The sequence below is a fragment of the Neopsephotus bourkii genome, unplaced genomic scaffold (assembly GCF_033783945.1).
Source record: "Neopsephotus bourkii isolate Nb327-2 ecotype Australia unplaced genomic scaffold, CSIRO-AGI_Nbou_v1 NB_1060, whole genome shotgun sequence".
Lineage (NCBI taxonomy): Eukaryota > Metazoa > Chordata > Aves > Psittaciformes > Psittacidae > Neopsephotus > Neopsephotus bourkii.
The window spans coordinates 3,256,530-3,277,364 of record NW_026901548.1 but is presented as its reverse complement, the minus strand read 5'-3'; the positions used below and the strand labels follow the sequence as shown (position 1 = coordinate 3,277,364).

At 53.4% G+C, this 20,835-nt stretch overlaps 1 protein-coding gene across 1 annotated transcript; it reads right to left on the bottom strand.

Annotated features, from left to right (window-relative positions):
• Nucleotides 1-6,371: 6,371 nt before the first annotated feature.
• On the bottom strand, nucleotides 6,372-20,738 carry RBBP8NL (RBBP8 N-terminal like). Its single transcript, XM_061361583.1, has 13 exons — nucleotides 20,602-20,738; nucleotides 19,112-19,154; nucleotides 18,553-18,648; nucleotides 18,106-18,218; nucleotides 16,972-17,044; nucleotides 15,549-15,715; nucleotides 14,996-15,087; nucleotides 13,457-13,620; nucleotides 11,532-12,327; nucleotides 10,617-10,725; nucleotides 8,589-8,650; nucleotides 8,140-8,266; nucleotides 6,372-7,006 (listed from the first exon to the last, which is right to left on the bottom strand). The coding sequence occupies exons 1-13, from the start codon at nucleotides 20,666-20,668 to the stop codon at nucleotides 6,888-6,890; spliced, it is 2,028 nt and encodes a 675-aa protein (XP_061217567.1). The 5' UTR covers nucleotides 20,669-20,738; the 3' UTR covers nucleotides 6,372-6,887.
• Between the last annotated feature and the right edge of the window lie 97 nt (nucleotides 20,739-20,835).

The window sequence follows — 20,835 nt, the reverse complement described above, 5'->3', positions numbered from 1 at the left end:
GCTCCGGGGGCCATCACGGGTACCTCCGGCCCCCCCCCCAACCGGCCGGTAGGGCTCCACCGGGTCCTAGCGCCGGAGCGCTACGGCTCCGGCTGCCCAGGCGGCTCGGTGGTGCCCCCGCCAGGCGGGCAGGGGCTGTCCCGGTGAATGCGGTGGCTGCGGCCCCGAGCATCTCCTCCCCGGGCCTGCCCCCGGGGCTGTCGGGCAGGCAGCGCTTTCATCCCTCGGGTGCTCCCCCCACCACAGCCACAAGCCCACTGCATCTGCTCCCGAGCACCCACCGCGTCCCTTTGGATGACTTATTTAAAGCTTCTACTCCTCCCCATCCCCTCACTAACCCCCCCAGTGACTCTGGTTCCCAAGGTCTCCTGGCCTTCCTGCAGGCAGGGAGGGTGCATCTGTTAAAGCCATCAGCAGCCGGCTGTGCACATCAGACCTATAAAAAGCAGCTCAGCCTGGGACCCAGCTCACCAGCTTGCAGAGCTGGGGTGGATCCCATCCCACCATCCCTGAGGGTTTGGATCCCCATGCACAGCCCTGAGACTCACCGGCAGCCCCAAAATCCATGCAGAGAATGAATCCCGATGCCTCTGAAGCTAAGCTGAGGCAGCGCTGATCACAGGACGTATATGGGCAAAGCAGACCCGGATCTGGGAGAGCATAAACTTGGTATTTATCTCCATAGAGTGACATCAAGGCATTTCTGCACAGCATGCTGCTTCCCAGACTGCTCTGTTTATACTGCATGGAATAAACATACCCCGAGGCGCTTGACCCCATGTGTGCCACATCCCGGGATGATGCTCTGACCGCTTGCCAAGCAGGAAAGCTCTGCCCTTTCCGCCATCCTCGGGGGACTTTGATGTGCATCAACACTGCCCGTGCCACTGGGCCTGGCGGAGGGGCTATGGGAGCTTTGCTGGGTGCTCTGAGCAGCGGGCTTGGGTGCCCTCCCAAACTGAAATGGTCCTTGCAGACCCCTGTGCTTCCCACCTCACATGAGCCAAAGCAGCTTGTGCTCCCAAGCAGGACTTTGCCCATAGACATGGACATATCAAGAGCAGACTTGCCATCAATGAAGCAGTACTGAGATATCCAGTTAAGCAGCTATTCATGTGTCTGCAACACAGGACCCTTAGAATGGTAAATGCTCTTGCCAAATACATTTAAAGAAGCTATGTGACAACTCTTAATACGTCAGCAATCAAACTGATGTCTGATGGTAGGACCTGAAATATGGGCACTGAATATAAGATAGATTTATAAAACACCCACAGGTTCTATGTCTTTTCATATGGCTGTTTCGTAAGGTCCTTTTTTGCTATACCGTTGTAAGTGGGGCATCAACACTTGTCTTGGAGCATTAGTAGTAAATAATAATAATAATAGGATAGGAAACATAAAGCAAAGTTTTCCTGTAGGCTTCCATTAAAAAGCCTACATGGAAGTAGAAACTCTACCCTTAAAACCCCAAGAGCATCTCCAGAATTGTGTACTATTCAATATAGGTCACATTTGGAGCCTAAGTCATTTGGCAGCATCATCTCATATCACAGCTGCGGAAAATATAATTGGGATAAAATGGAATTCAAATCCTTCCCGCTGGCAAGCTCATCAACTAAGCCAAGGGATAAAGGGCATGGAACCCATGAGAGCAAACAGCTCCCTAGAACCCAAGGCTGGCTTTTTAAAGAGAAATAGGGTGTTTTTCCCAATCTTTCCTTGTAGAAACAGCTGTAGGATGTCATCGTCCCACTGAGTCAGCGCAGGATGGAGCAGGAAGGAGCCAGCCTCCGTAGCTTAGTGGGTTGTGAACTTCAAAGCTGAATTTAGCGAGTCGAATGTTGCTGCTGTTAATGCCGGGGAGCTTTCATCTGCGTCTGCCAAGCCAAGTAGCTCACAGTGTGTGAGTTCCGTGGGCATGTTGCTGTGTTGCAGGGACTCTGCTGCTCAAACAGATGGGTGGCAGAGCAGCACCGTTTCCACAATTGGCACAGAGTGGGTACAACCCCGAGCAACTTCTCTCCCTGTTTCCTACAATGAGGGAATCCCCACAGCAGGGAGACGGAGGGAACCCGAGCTCCGTTTCAGCTGGAGATGCTCCTAATGCATCCCCAGGGATGCTGTTTTGGAGGAAGGATGGACTCATCACTGTGCTACTGCATGGCAGCGGAAGCACGCTCCACTCATAACAACTGCAAAGCCCAGCACAAACTGGAAGGCAGGTAGCTCTACATTCACAACAACATCATTGCACAAATACAAGGCTTTACTCTGAATCTCTAACACTCAATTCAGGCTTGTTTCATTCCTGGAGCTCCTGCTCTACCTGCCCTACCTTCCTGCTCTACCTGCTCCTGCTTACCTGGGCTGTGTGGGTACACTCTGAGCAGTCGTGGGTTGCTGGAATAAGGAGCTGGTGAGGAGAAGGCCAAGCCTGCAAATCCTCTCTCCAATAGTGTATGGGCAGTAGAGTCACCAAAGTCACCAGCTTTCTCTGCATGCAAGAACTGCAGGATTTTGTCTAAGCATCTGATATGAAGCAGCATTTTGAAGTACATATGTGGGCTGGGTGTTAGGTTTTTTTTGAAACCATGGCCCAAAATCGAGCAAAAATAAACAGGTCATAAATATATTTAGGCTGGGAAGCAGAAGAACAGCCTCCCAGCTGGAGGAGCTGCTAGGACTCAGATAAAGCTCCAGAAATTTCTGAGCACATTCTTCCCAACATAAGTAGGGTGCAGATGGGGATCCAAGAGGCCTAACAGGGGACAAGGGTGGTCTCTGGAAGCCTGGGAAGATCATGGAATCCCACACTGGTTTGTGTTGGAAGGGACCTTAAAGCTCACCTAGTCCCAGTGAAGAGCTTCTGCCTAAGAGCTGATCTCAACCTCCCCTCTGGCAGGTTCAAGCCATTCCCCTTGGCCTGTCCCTATGGGCCCTTGTCCAAAGCCCCTCTCCAGAGGGACCCTTTAGGCACTGGAAGCTGCTCTGAGGTCTCTCTGAGCCTAAAGTAACTCCTACAATAAACTTTGCTCGAGATAAAGAAGCAAAGGAGCTCCCCAGATCTCCCCCTACCAGAAACAACCACTGTGTGCTGGGATTGCCAAACCTACCCAGGACCTCAGAGCCTCTTTTCCAAGCGCAAAGGATCACCCTTGTGCTCTCTTCTGAACCCCCGAGCTGTCCCTGTCCCCTTTTACACCCGTGCAGGGTGCATCTGACCTTGGGAAGGACTACACCAAAAGCCCAGCTTAAATCCCAAAACAGGACTTAAGCAAGACTTCAGTAATGCCTGGAATGAGTTTTCCTGCGGTGAACCAAGGAGTGAAGCTGTGTTTCCAGAGCCAGCACTATAAATGGGCATTACTTACTGATCAGATCTGGCTAAAAGCATTTCACTGCAGAGAAGGTGCTGCTCAGCCTCATGAAAGGAGCATGAATGAAGTCACCTTCAAAACCATCCATTGCCATGGGGGCAATAGCACCGCAGGAGTTTGTTAAGGGGAAGGGACTGATGTGCATGACTCTATTTTGGGTGCTTTTGGTTCTTGCATTGCAGCCAGCTGCCTCCCCGGCGCAGTTCCCTTTTGCTCATTGGACTTCCTACTTCCCTGCACAGCACCGTTTGCATTACGCACACAACAGAGGAACCTTCGTGTGGTGGCAACCTGTTTTTTTCCAGCAGGGAGGTTTATATTCACTGCACAAACTTATTGCTTATGAAATGTTAGAAATCAGGGCTAGAGAGCAGCCAAAAATGCCAGTTTGCCGCTGAGTTTGGTGGGAGGCTGATGCGAGGAGGACCAGGGGGTCTGCCGAGAGCAGCAGTCTCAGCTGTGAGAATGATGCAGCACGTAGATGCTTCAGGATCAGGAAGTAAAAGAGTTGTGGATGGTTTGTTACTGGAACCGTTTTGCACGATGGGCAATAAAGGAAGCAATCCTTGCTGGTTTGGGTGCACTGAAGCTAACAGGGATGCTTACACCCTTGCTCTGTCTGGTCTGCAGTTTCCAGCCCAAGCTGTGTTCCCAACCCGTTCCTCTGGGAATCTGGTTCACCAGCCCAGATGTCCTACCTACATCCCATCACTGGTGACATCAGAGCTCTGTTTGTCAGAACAGCACAAATGTGAGCTCCAGCCTCCCCAAGGGCCTGACCTGCTCATGGGACAGCTTCTCCTCTGCCGTAATACTCTGTGCCTTGTAACCCATGCACTCCAAGGGTGATTTCAGTGGTGATCGTTGTGTAAAACAGCCTTGTGCTGAGCAAAAATGTGGCAACACAAGGGATCTGACTCTGCAGGAAGCACAGATTGCTGGCTCTGGTCACAGACGTCCCTTGGGGTCACGAGCCAACCTCCAGTGACTTTACTGTGTGCTCCCAGGGAAGGCAGGATCAGCCTGTTGGACTCATCCTTACCTCCTGAAGAGCCAAACTTCCATATGGGAAACCTCTGCAAAGCTCCAGGCTTCCTTGCATGTCTCCAATTCCTTCCTTACAGCAGAACAGTTCAGGTCTGAGGCTGCTCAGCCTATCACCCCATCGATACATACATCTCTCTGACAAGGCTGACTTCAACAAAAGCCTGACAGGCATAATTATCAGAATGAATGGCCTTCAGCAATTATCCATGTTCCTGCAGCGTGGTGGTGGGAAACAGCAAGCCAGGGGCTGGTCGGGGCAGTTTCCAGGCCTGGATCAAATGCAGGGTCTGTATTTTATTCCTCTTTCAGCAATGAGCTCTATGCTCAGGGCTGACAGAGCTATTGTTTGGTTTTATAGTCATAGGATTGCCCTAACTATGAAATACGTGTCCCTGCCAGGCCTAACACATCCTGCACAGAGATACAGGGCATCAGCTGAAAATCCCTGCTGGGAAAAGGCAAAGAAGCAACATGAATGAAGTCGGATAAATGAAGGTGGATTCTGTGGTGGCCTCGTGCAATGGGAGGGGAAAAGAATCCCTGAGGAAAGAAAAGAAGTTGGGTCACTCATTGTTTCTGGCAGGACTTGAGCACATTTTGCTTATCGAGGGGTCGTCATAGGGAGGGGATCATTTTATGGTCGCACTGAAGTTCTCTCCCTGCTCCAGTTCTCCCGATGCCAGGCGGCCTCCCTGCAGCCCGAGGACCCTCTTTATGGAACTGCATTTCAGCTTCTTCTTTTATGTCTTTTTTTCCCTTTATGGGGTATTTTTTAACAGATGTTTACCCAGTTCAGCTCGTGTGCTCAGTGCTGGTCTGGGTACTGCTGCCTCCTGTAAGTCAGCCCGAGCAAGGGACAGACACAGCGCTGGCTGCCCAGGAGGGGAAAGCATCACTTGTGGCCCTGCTCCACCTTCCATGGCCCTGATCTGATGAACACTAAGCTGGGATAAAGCAGCCCTGCAACTGGCAACCCCTGTGCCTGCATCACAGCAACGGGATGCAGAATGAGGTGGAGGTTACCTGGGCTGAGCTGGTCCCCCAGGCACTGTGTAGGCTGGGGTCTGCCTGTGGTGGTTGTGCAATGAGAGCTCCTTCCTGCCCTGCCTGGAGCCTGTGGACATGGGGCATCACCAGTGCAGCTGTGATGGGGATGGAGGTGCTGCTTTCTCCATTAGACCAGTTACGACTTCATAACCTGGATGTCTCAAGCATTCCTGAGCACAGACTCCCAGATGATGCATTGCCAGGAGGTAACTTATGAGCTGGGACTTTGCTCCTGGTGCAAAGCATGACTAAAGGGCTGAGCCCAGAAGAGCTTCTCTGGGCTCTATTGCATGGGGTTTTCAGGGGGAAGCAGTTGTGAGATACAAACCCCTTCTGCAACTCCAACCTGTCACCCATTGCTCTGTTGTCAAGGCCTGTCCCAGTGTTAAGCAGAAGCTGCTGAAAGATGGATTGAATGTGAGGAGGAGAAACGCATCAGCCAGGGGCAGGATCTGTGGCAAAGGGATAGGTGAAGGCCGAAGTGTGTTAACACACATGCTCTGCACAGGGCTCTGCAGGGGTTATTTGGAAGCTGCACTTCCACAGCCAGCCTGTTGCTAATGAAGGTACCCCATGGCTTCCAATGAGCTCTGCAAAACTGCAGAGATGGGAGGAAGATGGGAGCTGCCTAAGGAATGTTTCAGCTTTTCCCAGTAGGAAGAACCCAGCCCAGCTCCTGGTGCAATGACGTGTGCAGGGATGCTCACTGCAGCCCTTCTCCTCCCATCCCCTGTCACTCACTGCTGAAGGAAAACTTGCCCATGCTTAATGCATCAGAAAAACAGTGTTTCAGAACAGTTTATCCACATGGAAACCAGCTCCCAGCAATGCTGCCAAGGCCGGTGGGAGGTGCTGAGCTGGTGCTCCTCATTTAACAAAGGAAACCATGGGCTTTCTCCAGGTCAAACAAGGTCCACACATGGATGAAACCTGGGTAGGGATTTAATCAATGCAGGTTTGTGCATGGGGTCCCCTCTGGTCACCACCGTTTGGCCAGCCACTGGTGCCAGTACATGGGGAGTGGGATCTGGGGGTCCATTCTCCTTGCATGAAATCCCAGGGGAGAACATGGCCCTGACCACGGCGAGTGCTGCAAGGAGGGCATCTTCTTCCCAGCACCAGTGTGCTCCAGTGCAGGGCTGGGGCAGGGAGGGGGCACTGAATGTGCTGCTCCATCAGCAGGGACCTGGCTGCTTCAGGCATCACCTGCATGGCTCTTCCTTGCCTGGCTTCTCCTGGGCCACCAAGTGAGGATTCCCAGGGTGTTCTACTCAATGAGTCCTTATGGGTTCCCCACTGCCTGGCCCAGCAGGGCAGGAGGAGCCGCTCTCCCAGCATGGGTGGGATGCTGAGGTCCCCAAGCCCTCTCCTTCGCTCTGCAGTGTCTGTGTCGCTTCTCATCCTGCCCCGCTGTTAGGTCTCCTTGGAGGCAGCATTGTGGGAAGCGGAGCTGTTCTCTGATTCCTTCATGCTCCCCGCTGAGCACTGCTCCACTTTGACTTTCTTCCTTCCCCTCATTGGCTTCTTAGCTCCTGTGAAAGCAAGACGGCTGCAGGAGTTACCCACAGAGAGGTGGATTTACATGTACGAGCACAGCGTGGCCTCAGCCCAAAATAGGGGCTGCACAGCAGGAAGCAAAGCTCAGCAAAAGAAAGGTGAAGAGAAACCCCTCTCACACATGAGATGCCTGGAGGAGGCTGCTGGGAGCCTGGAAGCAGAAACAACGTGAGAAGCCAAAATAGGAGGAGAACTGACCTGGTGCAAGGGGGTATCTGAGAGGGTACCTGGACCACTGGGATGCAGTCCTTGGATTTCTCCCCCTTCCAGTGTGGTACATGGCAGATACCATATGCTGAGAGAGGGATTGTGCCTCTCCATGACCCCATTCCTGCCACAATTGCATCCAGCCCTCACTCAGGACATCCTTGGACACAGTCCCAGGAGTCGGATGGTGCTGTCCTGGGGAGCACAGGACAGCTTCCTCCCCCGTGCTCCCAGTGCTGGCTTTGTAGGGCTTTGTAGAGCTTCTCACCCAGCAGTGATGCTCCCTGAGCCAACAGGCACCTCTAAAGCCCAGACACAGAGCAAGGGGCAGCTCTTCCCTGTTAAACAAGCTCCCTTCATGCTTATACAACAGCCCCCTCTGCATTTATAACTGGGTCAACACTTCCCTGTCTTTACCCACTGTCCGGAGGGGGTTATAGTGGGGTATTTCTGACAGGGCACTTCTCAAGCCTCGGCATTCACATTGTCTTATCCTTGCGCTTATCAGGAGCAGCGCTCTGCTTATTCACCCGTAGGAAACACAGGTACAACACATTCCTCTGCCCGCAGGGAAACCTCCCTGGCTGCACTGGAAGATCAACAGCGCTGGCAGAAACCTTTCTCTGAATGTCAATATCTCACCCCTGGGAATGTGCCCTTCTCCAGTCACCACCTCCCTGACCGGCTGAGCAAACACGATGGACTCAGCCCTGTTAGCTTAGGTGCTCAGGAGGGCTCTCCTGGCCTCCCTGCCCAGGTTTCCTTGGCTAATCATTAGCAGGGGCTCCACTGGATGGAGACACAACCGTGGCCAAAGCACATCACTACTGCAGGGAAGGCAGTTGGTGCCCTCAGGCGTTGTAGCCCTGAGCTGCTGCCATAAGGAATTCCTCCTGCCCACCTTTTGTCCAGGGATCATGTCCTCTTTTTCTCTTCTTCTGCAGTGCATAAGCTTTGTCTTTGGTGCAAAAATACTTCCCGTCAGCCTGGGCTTCTTGTAGGACATCATCTTCATATGGGGCAGCCACCTACATCAATGAGAACAGCAGTCAGCCTATAAACTACCCTGGCTTTCATAGGGAGCTGATGGCCTGGCTGCACTGCTGGGGACCTTTGTGACCATTGCTATGGAATGGTAATGAATGCTGTTGCTCATAAACCCTCTTGGCTAGCTGGGAAGGGTGGTATCTCTATCCCTCAGCAGCAAGTTGGGTAACTGTGTGGGAATGGGGCTTGGCATCTTGTGTAGGAAGAGCCATCACCCTCTGGAGTGAGCTCGGGCAGGGATAACCGGTCCTACACCTCTCAGACCCAACAGCCTAAGCTAATGGCTGGGGAAGGCAAACAAACCTCACTGTCCGTCGTGTCTGGCTCATCAGATTCCTGCTTCCCAAACTCGGCATCGTTGTCATCTAAGGGAACACAACAGGAAAGGGGTTTTGGCTGGCAGGAGGCCCCACAAGCTCAGGAGCAGATGCAGACCCATTGAGGCAGCAGATTCAGCAATAAACTCTGTTGCAAAGCAGAGGCACCACAAGCTGCATGGCTTGAAGTGAGTATTTACAGCAAATCCAACAGGACTCTGTTGGGGAACCAGCTCCCAGTAAAGCTGTATCCACAGGACTTTGCTACCTTAAGGCCATAAGTGCTGCCCCAAAGCCCACGGCTATGTGCAGGTTGGGAAGATGAAGGGTATTGAGAACCCCAGACTGCACCTTCCCATTGGAGACCAGGGTGGGGAGAAGCGTGTCTGGGTAAAGAGGCCGAATGCAGAACCCAGTGCTGGTCTGTGGCTGTCAGCAGGGATCGGGAGCGGAGGAGCAGAGGGAGGAAAGGCAGGGGAGCTGCTTCCCTGCCCAGCAGAAGGGCTTTGCCGCAAGGCTCAACCCCAGACACGCACCCGCATGCCCCAGACACGCACCCAACCTTGGCACGGAGCGGAGCTGCGCATGGACCGAGCCTTGCTGCTGGCATCACCCCGCCTGCACCCGCAGCAGCACAACTGCCCCGGCCATGGAGGGCAGGAAGGGCTGGGGACGGAGCTGTGCCCCCTTCCCAGGGGCATTCCAGGCCCTCGATACTTGTTGCTCCTTACACCCAGGTCTGGCTGGGGTGGGGCTGTTGGGAGAGCATCCTCCCTTGCTGCCCCTGCCAGGCGGGGGAGCAGACCCTGCTGCTTTCAAGCCCCCATAGAGCCCCTGCTCCCATCCTTCCTTTATCCTCGGGAGAGTTAAGGTTCACTAGAAAGTGCAGGAGTGTTTGTGTATGGTTTCCTGGGCATTGTGTCAACCTTAAGGTGAGAACTGAAGAAAGCCCTGTATTCCCACACCCAGAATGCAATCAGCTGAGATTCTTCTGCTATGATGCTATCTCCTGAGCATGTAAATCACAGAGGACTCCCTGCTCCAGTGTTCCCAAACCACCCCGACACGCCCAGACCAACTAATCCAGGCGAGCTCAACTTTCTGGCCCAGCCAGTAAGGCTGGAATGGAGCAGCTCCGGGCAGACGTGCTTCCTGCTCCGCTCCCCATGGCTGCTGCCTGCCTCCCACCCACCCTGGGCAAACCTGGCACCCACATCCTGCAGTGGTCAGGCAGGGAGAAAGCGTAATGTGTCCCCAGACTGAGGGCACTGCTGGTTTGGGGAATGGAAAGGGCTCTTATGGAGGATGGAGCTGGGAAAAGGAGGAGAGCATCCTGTCCTTCCTGCTGCAGGTGTCAGCATCCCTTGCTCTGTGCTCAACCCTGCATCCTGTGCCAGCAGGGAGCAAGTTGGAGCAGACAGGGATGGTTTGTCCAGCACTAGTCCTGCAAACCTCTTCATTTTCCCCATCTCTGGGGTGATTTCTGAGCTTCTGCTGCCCTGAGAGGGGTGGGTAATGCTGGGGCAGCAATGTCATCCTGTCATGGGTCACTGTGGAGTGGGTTATGGCGGTGGGTTGATGTTAAACTGATGTCTTTAGCTGCTGGAGAACTCCATGCCACCCAGCAGCTGAGTGCAGGATGGTCTGCAGTGTGCAAGGGCACCCAATAGGTAGTTCCTGATCTGTGCTGGGCAGAGACATTGGGCTCTCTCCACAACAACCAGGTTATTTTCGCCCTGTAGATGCTGAGCCTGAATTTTGGGCATCCCCAGAGTTGAAAACTGCACCCTTAAGGATGAAGATGTGAAACCTCAAGTTCCCCCAATGGCCCAAAAGCACTGGGAACCAGGAGCACCAGGTTCCATGGACGGGTGTCCCGTGCTGGTCAGCCACTGCTTCGGTCCATGGGGGTTGTGGATGCGTGCAGAGCCCAGCGCAGAGCTCGGGGCTGTGAGATACCATCACCCAAACCCTCCTGCTTTCTCAAATGTCCCATTTGCCCGGGGCTTTTTACCTGCTTCTCCCTGCTGTGCGCTGACATCCAGCCTCACCCCGGCCTCTGCAGGGGTCTCTGGGTCACTCGGTGTGGAGCTGTTCGTTGGATGTGCCCGGGAGACTGTGAGCTGTAGGATACAGGGAGCACAAATGTTGCATTCACCAGGCAGGAGGAAAGAAAGGGCCAGCCCCTATGTGATGACTGAGACAGCCATGGGGATGAGCATGGCAGAGGTGTTTCTATGCACTGGTGGTGCCCAGCACAGCTCCTGTACCAGCCTGTGGGACAGGGCACAGGCAATGCCTGTCATAGAATCATAGAATAGTTCGGGTTGGAAAGGACCTTAAGATCATCCAGTTCCAACCCCCCTGCCATGGGCAGGGACACCTCACCCTAAACCATATTACCCAAGGCCTCGTCCAGTCTGGCCTTTAACACTGCCAGGGATGGAGCATTCACAACCTCCCTGGGCAACCCATTCCAGTGCCTCACCACCCTAACAGGAAAGAATTTCCTCCTTATATCCAATCTAAACTCACCCTGTTTAAGTTTTAACCCATTACCCCTTCTCCTATCACTACAGTCCCTAATGAAGAGTCCATCCCCAGCATCCCTATAGGCCCCCTTCAGATACTGGAAGGCTGCTCTGAGGTCTCCACGCAGCCTTCTCTTCTCCAGGCTGAACAGCCCCAACTTGGAACCTGTCCTTGGAACCGGATGGAAACCCCACTGGCATGGCAGGGGAGGTGGGAATGGGAGCCAGGGCTGGGCAGCTGAGGCTTTGCCATGTGTGAATACATCCCTGTGGCTTCACCCATGCAGCAAAGCCATCCTCCCATGGGACATTAATGGTCATAACAGTGCCAGCACCAGTGCTGGGCATCCTGGGCAGGGGTAGGGGCCACAGTTGATGCCAACACGGGCTGTACTCACCACAGCTGCATCCTCCTCCTCCTTCTCCTCCTCACCAGCACCAGGCAGTGCCTGGGTGGCATTGGGCCAGCGGTAGGGGGGAAAGCAGAAGACATCCTGCTCTGCCCCACGTCTCCCATGGGGACCATGGGGTGCCAGCACTGCGGGGCTGTCCCCGGGGCTCCATGGCTCCCGGCGGTGCTGCCAGCCCCTTCCCCTGCCTCGGCCAGAGTCTGAGAGGTCCAGCGGTGCGTCTGCACCATCATCCCTTGCTGCCTTTGCCTTTCCTCTTAGCTCGGAGCTGTCCCGGCTCAGCCAAAGCTCCTTCTCTTCCTTCCCATCTGCAGCATCCTCCAGGAGGGACCTCTCCTCCTTGCACCCCGGTGCCATGCTCGGCCATGGGGAGAGCGGCCGCTCCTCCGGTGGGAGCTTTGTGTCTCCATCTGCCCGCGGGCCTGGCTGGCACTGCTGCATGAGGAGATGCTGCAGCCGGTCCCTGTGCCTCAGGAGCTGCAGCTTCTCCTCCAGGTGCTGGTCCCTCACGTACACCATGGTGGCCGGGAGCTTCAGGAGGGCTGCGTGGTCCTCCCAGCCATCGCGTGGTCGTGTCCTGCCATCGGCATCTTTGGCTCTGAGCAAGTGGCTGGAGAAGCTGCTGCCATCCCGGTCGGCAGGGGCATAGTCACTTGCCAGTCCCAACTGGTGCAGGGAAAGGTGCTTGTGGAGCAGGCAGAGCTGCTCTCTCCGGGCGATCAGTTTGAGGTTTTCATAGGATGGAACAGCCTTGGGGGAGTCCGGTTTCGTTGCTGACAAATAACTGAAAGAAGCAGGAAGAAAATAATCACATTAATCAGAGAATTTCCATGCAATTTCCCAGCTCCCACAGGTGATGTGTGTGGTCTCTCCTGCTCTTTCTGTGCCCTGTTGCCTGTTACAGCAGCAGGCATCGTGCTTGCCTTTGGATGCTAGGGAGGAGGGTTCTGGTGACCATTGGGCTTGGGCAGTTGGCAGCAGGAAGGCATCACCATCCCACCATCCAACAGTGCTCTCCTGCCTCTGGACCACAGCAGCTCCAGGCAGGGAACTGAGCGAGTGGAGGATGCAGTGACCACTCAGTGCTGCTGCTGAGAAGTCACTTCTCAATCCATCCCTCACAGCCAGAAGCATCCTAAGAAGCCTCCATTGGGCTCTCTCAGTGCCTTGGTGGACCTGAAGACCTCTAGGACAGAGGAACAGCCCACCCTGCCCTAACTCACTCAATGGGAGGTTTTACAGCCATGCCAAGAAGGTCATTATCGTGCATGAACCTGCCCTGCAAACCCAGTCCCTGCTGCTGCTGCTTATTCGGCAGCTTCCGTGTGTGTGAGCTTTTCCTGGGAATGCTGGGCAGATCTAATCCCGCTCTGGGAAACGCGCTGTCTCCAGGTGAACTCCCTGGCCTTGCTCAGCCCTCTGTGCTTCTGAAATCAATGGAGTGGATAAGCCTGGGGGAGTGCTGAGCCCTGCAGAAAAACCCATTAGAATAGATAAGGAAGGATTGCTGCCTCCAGTGAGGCAAGTCCTCTCCTCCCCCTGGAAGTGAGGGCATTTGGTTCCCTTTATGGGTTTCTCTGACCAAGCTGGAGTAACAATAGGCTGATCCCGCTGGGCTGGATTCCAGTCATTTTTTGTTGGTGTAAACTGGGAGACCCCCCTTCCCTAAGGCTGTAGGAGAAGTGTGGAGAAGAAGGTGGGCAGATACAGTGAATACCGGCCACTATAGAATCATAGACTGGTTCTGGCTGGAAAGGACCTTAAGATCATCCAGTTCCATCCCCCTGCCATGGGCAGGGATGCCTCACACTAAACCATGTCCTCAAGACTCCATCCAACACAGTCTTCCCAGTGGAACTGTTGCAACGGGCCATGACCAGACCCACACCATGACCCACGAGCAGGCAACTCACGCCTCAAGGCTGGGGCTGTGCTCTCGTTCCGGAGGGAGAGGAGTCTTCCTGGCCGGTGGGGACACAGCTGCCCTGGAAGGACTCCTTTCCAGCAGGCAGGATCTGGAGCCGGGTCTCACCAGGGCGATGGTTCCATGCAATTGGTTGGCGATCCGCTGGGATGCCTGTGGCAGAGGGAAGAGAATGGGTGAGCTGTTCTGCTGTGCACGTGGTTAAGGGGAGCCCCACCAAGCTCATTGGTGTGACCAAGACAATCAGCTCCTAAGAGCTCTGTTTGATACGGTCCTGCTCAACAGCTCACCCATATTTACATTGGCTTTCCCAGAAAGTTTCCCCTTTGTGTTTTCTATCGGGATACACGGTATCTCCTGGCTGCCCTGATTTGTAGGTCTCGTGCCTCCTCTCAGGTCAAACCATGATTCGGTGGCTTAACCAAGATAAGACCCTGCAAATTCCCTGATCCCTAAGTCATTCCACTAGGCTTCATTCATGCAAGCTCCCGGCTTGCACTGATTTGAAGAGTGTGTTTCCAGTGATGCAGCTGGCTGTGAGGCCAGGACATCACCTTCTCCATCTGCTGTCATGAAAGGCTCAGCACATGTCCTGACTTGACTTTCCCCTGCCCACCTGGAGATGTCACCAACCCTTCCTGCCATCCCTATTAATTATCCTCAGATCCAGCCTGCAGCCTTACCAAAACCCCTTTCCGCCTGCTCTTTCAAGTGTTCTGTGGCCTTCAGGTAAGCAAAGCCTGTGCCAAAACAGAAGCATCTATGTGGGTGTGCATGTCGGCTTGAGTTCCCAGGAACAGGGCTCCAGGAGCTGCAGCCTCATCTCCCAGTGCCCAATATCACCGTATCACTCAGCATCCCTCGGCTGACACATACTTTGTGTCTTAAATGCATGGCAGGCTTGCATCAATGCACAGAATGACAACCACTGCATGCCAGGCCCTTTGAATATAGCAATATTCATGATGCTGCAGGTGGGGAGCCATCTGCGCAGCTCCTGGGCAGGGCTGCTGTGGTGTGTTTGTTCTCAGTACCCACAACTCCCACAGTTTACACGTTCTCCAGGCTTTTCCAACACTCGCAACGCTCCAGCTTCTTGCTCGCCCGGTTGATGGGGAGCTGACTCTATAACTCAGGATGAGCTACATTGAAATGTGGCTCAGCACAACCTCCCCAGCTCCTTCACTGGGAGCTTTCTCCAGCAAGACATCTGAGAGAGGAGCTGGAGCGATGGGGAGAGGACTCAAGGATGCTAGATGTGTTGCCATGGAGGATTAAGATGTGCACACTCACAGCAGGGACAGGAGCCTGTGCCAAACACCAAATGCTTTGCTTATGGGGGCCAATGTCTGCAGAGAGGATGTATTTTGGTAGGTGTCCTCCTTGGCTCTGGCCACAGCAAACTGGCTGAGTGTTTCACCCCCTAAATGCCTCCTGCTCTTTCCCTATCCCAGCCTCTTCGTCCAGTTCTGATGACCACAGGGGAAGGGAAAAGGCCTGAGGACATCCAGCTGCCTCCGACACTCACCACTTCTGCGAGGCTGACTTCCTGCAGGACAGTGCCTGGGGAAGTCCTGCTGCTTGGGGAGCTCCTCTGGCTTCTCTGCCCCGCAGGCTTCTCTGCAAGAAAGACACAACCACGGTGATGGTCCCACAGAGCTGCTGTATGTGCTGCTTGGTGCTGGCTGCCCCCGCTTCCCAAGGATGCCACTGGGTGGTACCAGCCATCCCCTCTTGAGGATTTCATGCCAACATCTCCACCTGCTCAAGCCAGCCCCTGACTGAAGTCCCCTCTGTTGTGTGTGTGTGGCGATGGAGCAGCACGGTCTCTGCAGGAAAGGGGTAGTGGGTCCACACCTGCACAGCACTCACAGTGAGGGCACCCAAGCACTCTAACACAGAGCAGTGTTTCTCCCTTGACCAGCATTCCCCCCACCTCCAGCACCCATTCTGTCCATCTGAGCTACCAACAGCTTGGTCTTTGCTCTCCAGACCCTTTCCCAGAGCAGCTCTGCACCATGGCTCTGCTACTCTTCCCATCCCCAGCTCCATCAAGGGTGGCAGGAGCCAGCAGCACCCACCTTCTTCCAGCTCGAGGCCTGGCCCATCGTGGTGGGCTTCTTCTGCTTCCCTGTGAGCTGCTCTCTCGGTGCTGGCATTCCTGTTCACTGGGGACAGCAGTGCCAACGGGGAGCTGGGACTGGAGCTGCTTTCCCTGGAGGTGACTCCTGGGGGCTTTGCCCTGTCCCTGTTGAAAGGAGGAAATGAATGAAGAGAAGGGGCAGGAGAAGGAAGGCTTGAGACAGACTGTACTGGGACCTCTGAGTTATAAAGCCCAATGTACAACTATACATACAGATATGTATGTGGATATACCGGATCCTCAGACTCGCCTCCTTCCATTGCAGGGTATTGCCAGCTCAGCCGCAGTCTGGAGCATGGGACAGAGCCAACATGACAGCTCAAGGTCTGATTTCCCCACTTGGCCGTGGGTAACGTCTCAGGAAGCTGTGACGTTGGGAAAGCCAAACCCCAACTGCGGCTATTGCAAAAGCTCTGTGAGAACCTGTATGTCCCTGGCTGGGCTTTCAGCCTGGGTTCAGCACAGGGATGTGGTGGCTGTCCCCCTTCACCGTATCCAGGTGGTGGGGCTGATGCTCTTGGTCACTATAAGGGAGTCATTGAGTCTTGGAGACCCTCGCTTATGCCATGGACCATGTCCTGGCTGGACCCTGATGCTGACACATGGGTGTTTGGCTGGAAATCTTCCTATCCAGCAGCCCAGGGAACAGAGCAGGAATGCTCAATGCTCAGCAAACCCAGCCCAACAGACAGCTCTGAAACTCCTCAGGCCTTGGGAAGAATTGGGGAGTAAAAATGAGAATTCCTCTTTAAGTGGATGGTGCTTCTGGTCTCCAAAGAAAACACATTTCTAAACTAATCCCTCAGTGCTAATTCCTTTGGACTTTAAGCCCTGGAGGGAAGAGCTGATTTGTATGTACTGGCCAGCCTGGCCGGTTACTTGCCTTTCAGCACAGAGCTCTGCTGGGATATGAACCTGTTGGAGCAGATCACTTCTCCCTCTTAACCCCATCTCAGCCCCTTGCCTGTCACTCTTCTTCCCCAAACACAACCTGTTCCCTGCAGACTCTCTCTGGCTGCTGCAGGAGAAGAACTGGTGCCATTGGAAAGCCATGGAAACCCCAGCTGGGATCCATGGCCAAGGTGAGCAGCCCAGAGCTTTGCTTCCCATGAAACACCCATGGAGGGGTGCCCAATACCCTTGCTCCCCAAAAACTGAATCCTTGGATGCAGGTAAACAGGAGAATTATCAAAGACCATTACGGGTGTTTTGGTATCTACCATCTACAGGACATCATAGGACTTAGATGCTAAGATACCCCTGAGGATGCCATGGTTTGGACGCAGCCCTGCTTGGCTGCGGGGATGCCTCTGTCCTTACCAGCACCCCTCGCAGGGAGTGAACCCCAGCTGAACACTTACTCCAGGCTCCGGAGCTTCTTCACTTCTTCCTTGAGCGTTTTGTTCTCTTCCCGCAGCCGGTTCGTCTCGTTGGCTGCAGGGACACAAGTTGTGCCTGGATTCAGGCACTGCACGGAGGGAGCTGGTGCTCCTCACAGCTCCGTGGGTGCACAGGGATGAGGGGGAGGAAAAGGCACCGGGGTTTGAAGGGATCCCAGATTTTCTTCCTGCTCTGAAAATACCCCAGGGGCAAAGGGATAAAAGGGAGCATCTTCCCGAGCTGGGTTTGGTCAGGATTGGGGGTGCTTGCAGCTCAGAGGAGAGCATGACTCAGGTGGGATGGTGGTTGTGGGACAGTGGGATGGACACAGCCAGCACCCTGTCTGTGAGCATCACTGATGCCTCCCATGAGTGGGTGTTGCTTTAGGGGGCCATGGAGGGGATCACATGAGGGTCAGAGTGATCTCTGAGCACCCAGCAACTGAGTGCTGCATCAGTGAGCAGAGTGAGCTGCTACCTTGGGTCACTGCTTGAAAGTATCACTTGGGGAGCAATGGCATAACAGGGAGATAATCCAAGGGCTGCTGGCACCTCTGTGTCCCTCCTAACTGCCTTATAGAATCTCCTTATCTCCTTTACCCCCACGACCCTCACTGGGCCAGCCAGATCCCCAGGGAAAAACACATGGAGCCTGAGAGGTGCTGGGAGCTCTGCCAAAGGCTGGGGAGAAGATTCCTCACACTTGGTTCCCATCTACCCGCACTGAGCTGCTGCTGTGACTTCCCTGTCTGTGCCAGTGGTGCTCCTCCAGTATGGAATTCATCTTTTATCCATGTGGCTGACATGGCATGGTCAGCCTGGGGCTGCTCTTGGCATCAGCATCTCTCATCTTCCTGGGGATGCAAAGGGCTGCAACCCCCCAAACTCTGCCACTTCATGTGAGTGGCTTCATCTGCTTGTGGGAGGGACATGGGCTGCATCTGCCGTCCTGCTCAGATCTGATTTTCCAAGCCCCCATCACTTCCATTCACTTGCTCCCTTGTCCCTATCCCCAAACCCTTCCTGATGTCCGGTCACCATGGGGGTCTACATGCAGGTATATGGGAGAGGAAAAGCTCAGCCCAAGCCAAGCTTCTGGCAGGGGATGGTACGTACTGAGGATGAAGATGTGCTGCAGGCTCTGGAAATGGGAGGTCTCATACTCATTCTGCTTCTTCTTGGCCAGCTCCTGAGTGACCATGCATCTGTCGCAGAGACCCGCTCGCAGCCTGGAGGAGACCACATGGTTCCCATGAGGAAAATAAGCTCCTGCCCTTCCCATGGAGAAGCATGAACACCCAGCCTGGCACCCGGAATTGGTGAGAGGGGTTTCATCTGTGCAGCCCAGCCCTGCCTTTTCCTCCCTGACAGATGCAGTCCCACCACCATCAGCTTAGAAAAGCTCCTCTCTATGTGCTCCTGCAGCTTTCCCAGCCGCTGAGTATGAGCAAAAACGGGGTTCAGGTGCTATCTGCTTCTGGGAAGGCAGCAAACCCAAACTCTTCCCTTAGGAGGGTGCCCTCACTGCCACCAAACAGCACCCTATTGAGAAAGCAATCTTACCTGTTTTCTAACACCTTCACGTTCTCTTTAAGGACCTTCTGTTGTTCCCTTAACTGGTGATTCTTAGCAAACAACTCTTCAATTCTCTGAGCATCGCTGATTGAAGAAACAGAGCAAAGAAAAGAGGGTTATTGGGTTTCTCCCCCAAATCTGTGCCTTTATCCCCCTGTCAAGGGGAAGGATTTCTGTTCCCAGCCCACTGTGCTGCTCAGTCTGGTGTAGCTGCATTGCTTTCGCTTGTGTGCCAGGAGGAGAAACAAATATACTGCAGCCCAGATGCTGCCCTGGGACACCCTGGAAGCTTGCTTCATCCCAGCTTATTGCTTCCCAAGAGAGCAAGCACCCATTGGCACAAGCATCACTTGCCGGTGGGAAGGCAAACTGTGGGTGGGCTGGGATTACCCCAAGCCATGTCTGTGCTGGGGAATTCTATATGAAAATCACCAAAAAGGTTTAGATTTGGCAAATCCAGAAAGGCAAAACGTGCTCGATGAACCAGGCAGCCTCAGAGGAGTGCCCAGAGGTCTGAAAAGGAAGCAGCAGCCACAGCATTGCTCACCGGCACTTCTCGGTCATCAGCTCTGTCAGCTTGCTCTGCAGACCTGGGATAAAGAGCAGAGATGTGGGTATCTATTGCCAACTTCCCAGCACTCAGGAACAAAATACAATGCCAGAGCATCAGGAGCAGGCCAGCTTTGCAGAAACCTCATCAATGCACAGCCTTATTTCTGAGAAGGAACAGCACATTGCGAGTGTTAAACCGCATCGCAGTTTAACGCAGCAGGCAAAGTGGTGCCAAAATGTGAGCACGTTTTCTATGTCCACTATTTAAAGAGCCTGCATTTCCCTCCCATCCCCAAAAAAAGTCTGTTTCTGTGTTGTTTCTCCTCATTTCTCATTACAGCACACACTTCCCAGGTGGGCAATACTTTATACCTGTTGGGGCTGCAAAGCATCTTGAAGGACATTTACAGCTGAACAAGCTCATCTTTCGCTGATGGATCTGCAGACGTTACACCTTGTCAAACCCATTTTATGCAAAGTAGATGTAAACATGTGGTTGAAATTGCTCAACAGTTTCCTCTAACTCTCACATGGCTCAAAATTACACAAGAGAAGAATGAATTAATAAAGCAGAATCCTCCAAAAGCGCTCTTGTTTTGTTCATAATATCGGTAGTGGGAATTATTCTAATAGGGAAACAATTGGATTTGGCATTTGGTTGCTTAACTTAATGGTTCTTATTTAAATAATGTATGGCCTAAGGAATAATTTATTCCCTAGACAAATAAACTATCCAAGCTGACTAATGTTTTCTTTAACAAAACCTCATACTTCTGCTGCTTCTGTCTTATAGATTACTGCATTTTCCACTTTCCCCTTGATCCCTCAGTATCCAAATATACTGCAATCCACATTGCTTGGAAAAGACACCTGGCAGATGGGCATGTCACTTCTGCAAACCTCCCAAGTCACCTTTATCACAGACCATGGTTAGCAGCAAGAGCAGGAAAGGAGCCAGATCCCTTGTGATTAACGCTTGGAGCAAGTGGGATCCCTGCAGGGACTGATCACCTCCATGGCTTGCTCTCCAGCAGCACTGGATGAAGGAATGACCTCTCTCTTCTGCTCCTCCTCAGCATCCTAAAAGTTACTTATTTGCTCAGTAAACCCCATCGAAGATACCAAGGTGCTATGGAGGGTGTGCTCTTTTGAGGGCCAGGCTGTGACCCTGTGCATCCATCTGTCTGTGCATCCATCCATCCATCTGTGTATCCGTCCATCCATTTGTTCATCCATCTGTGCATCCATCTGTCCGTCCATCCATCCATCCATCCATCCATCCATCCATCCATCCATCCATCCATCCATCCATCCCTTTTTCCTTCCCTCTCTCCAGGGTATGCTTGCTGAACCCTAATTCCCAAAGCTCCCTAACCCACACCCTCTCTTCCTCCATTCAAGTTACATGAAACCAACCAGATCAGGGTGGCCCTACAAAGAAATGGACCTTGGCTGGTTTTAGGGAGATGCCTCATGTCTCCTTACCTTGGACCTCTTTCTCATGGATTTCCTTGAGCTTATTCAGGAACTCTGCAAAACTCTCCGTGGTCATGTTCAGGGCTGTGCTGCACACTGGGCTGCTTCTGGGGAGAGGATGTCCTTTTGTTCCAAATTAGTCAGGTTTTGGCCTAAAACAGAAAGAAAAAACCCAATAAAAGAGAAGTATCTTGTGCTTGTGGTGTTCTGGAAAGTCTTAGGAGCAGGACAAAGCTCACATAT

Bases quoted from the DNA above. Each gene is read 5' to 3' on its own strand.
- RBBP8NL (XM_061361583.1), bottom strand. From the start codon at position 20,668: ATGACCACGGAGAGTTTTGCAGAGTTCCTGAATAAGCTCAAGGAAATC. The intron at 8,267-8,588 runs GTTTGTTTGCCT...TCATTGATGTAG, and splicing joins CAGACACGACGGACAGTGAG to GTGGCTGCCCCATATGAAGA. The intron at 7,007-8,139 runs GTGGGCAGGAGG...TTGCTTTCACAG, and splicing joins ACATGATCCCTGGACAAAAG to GAGCTAAGAAGCCAATGAGG.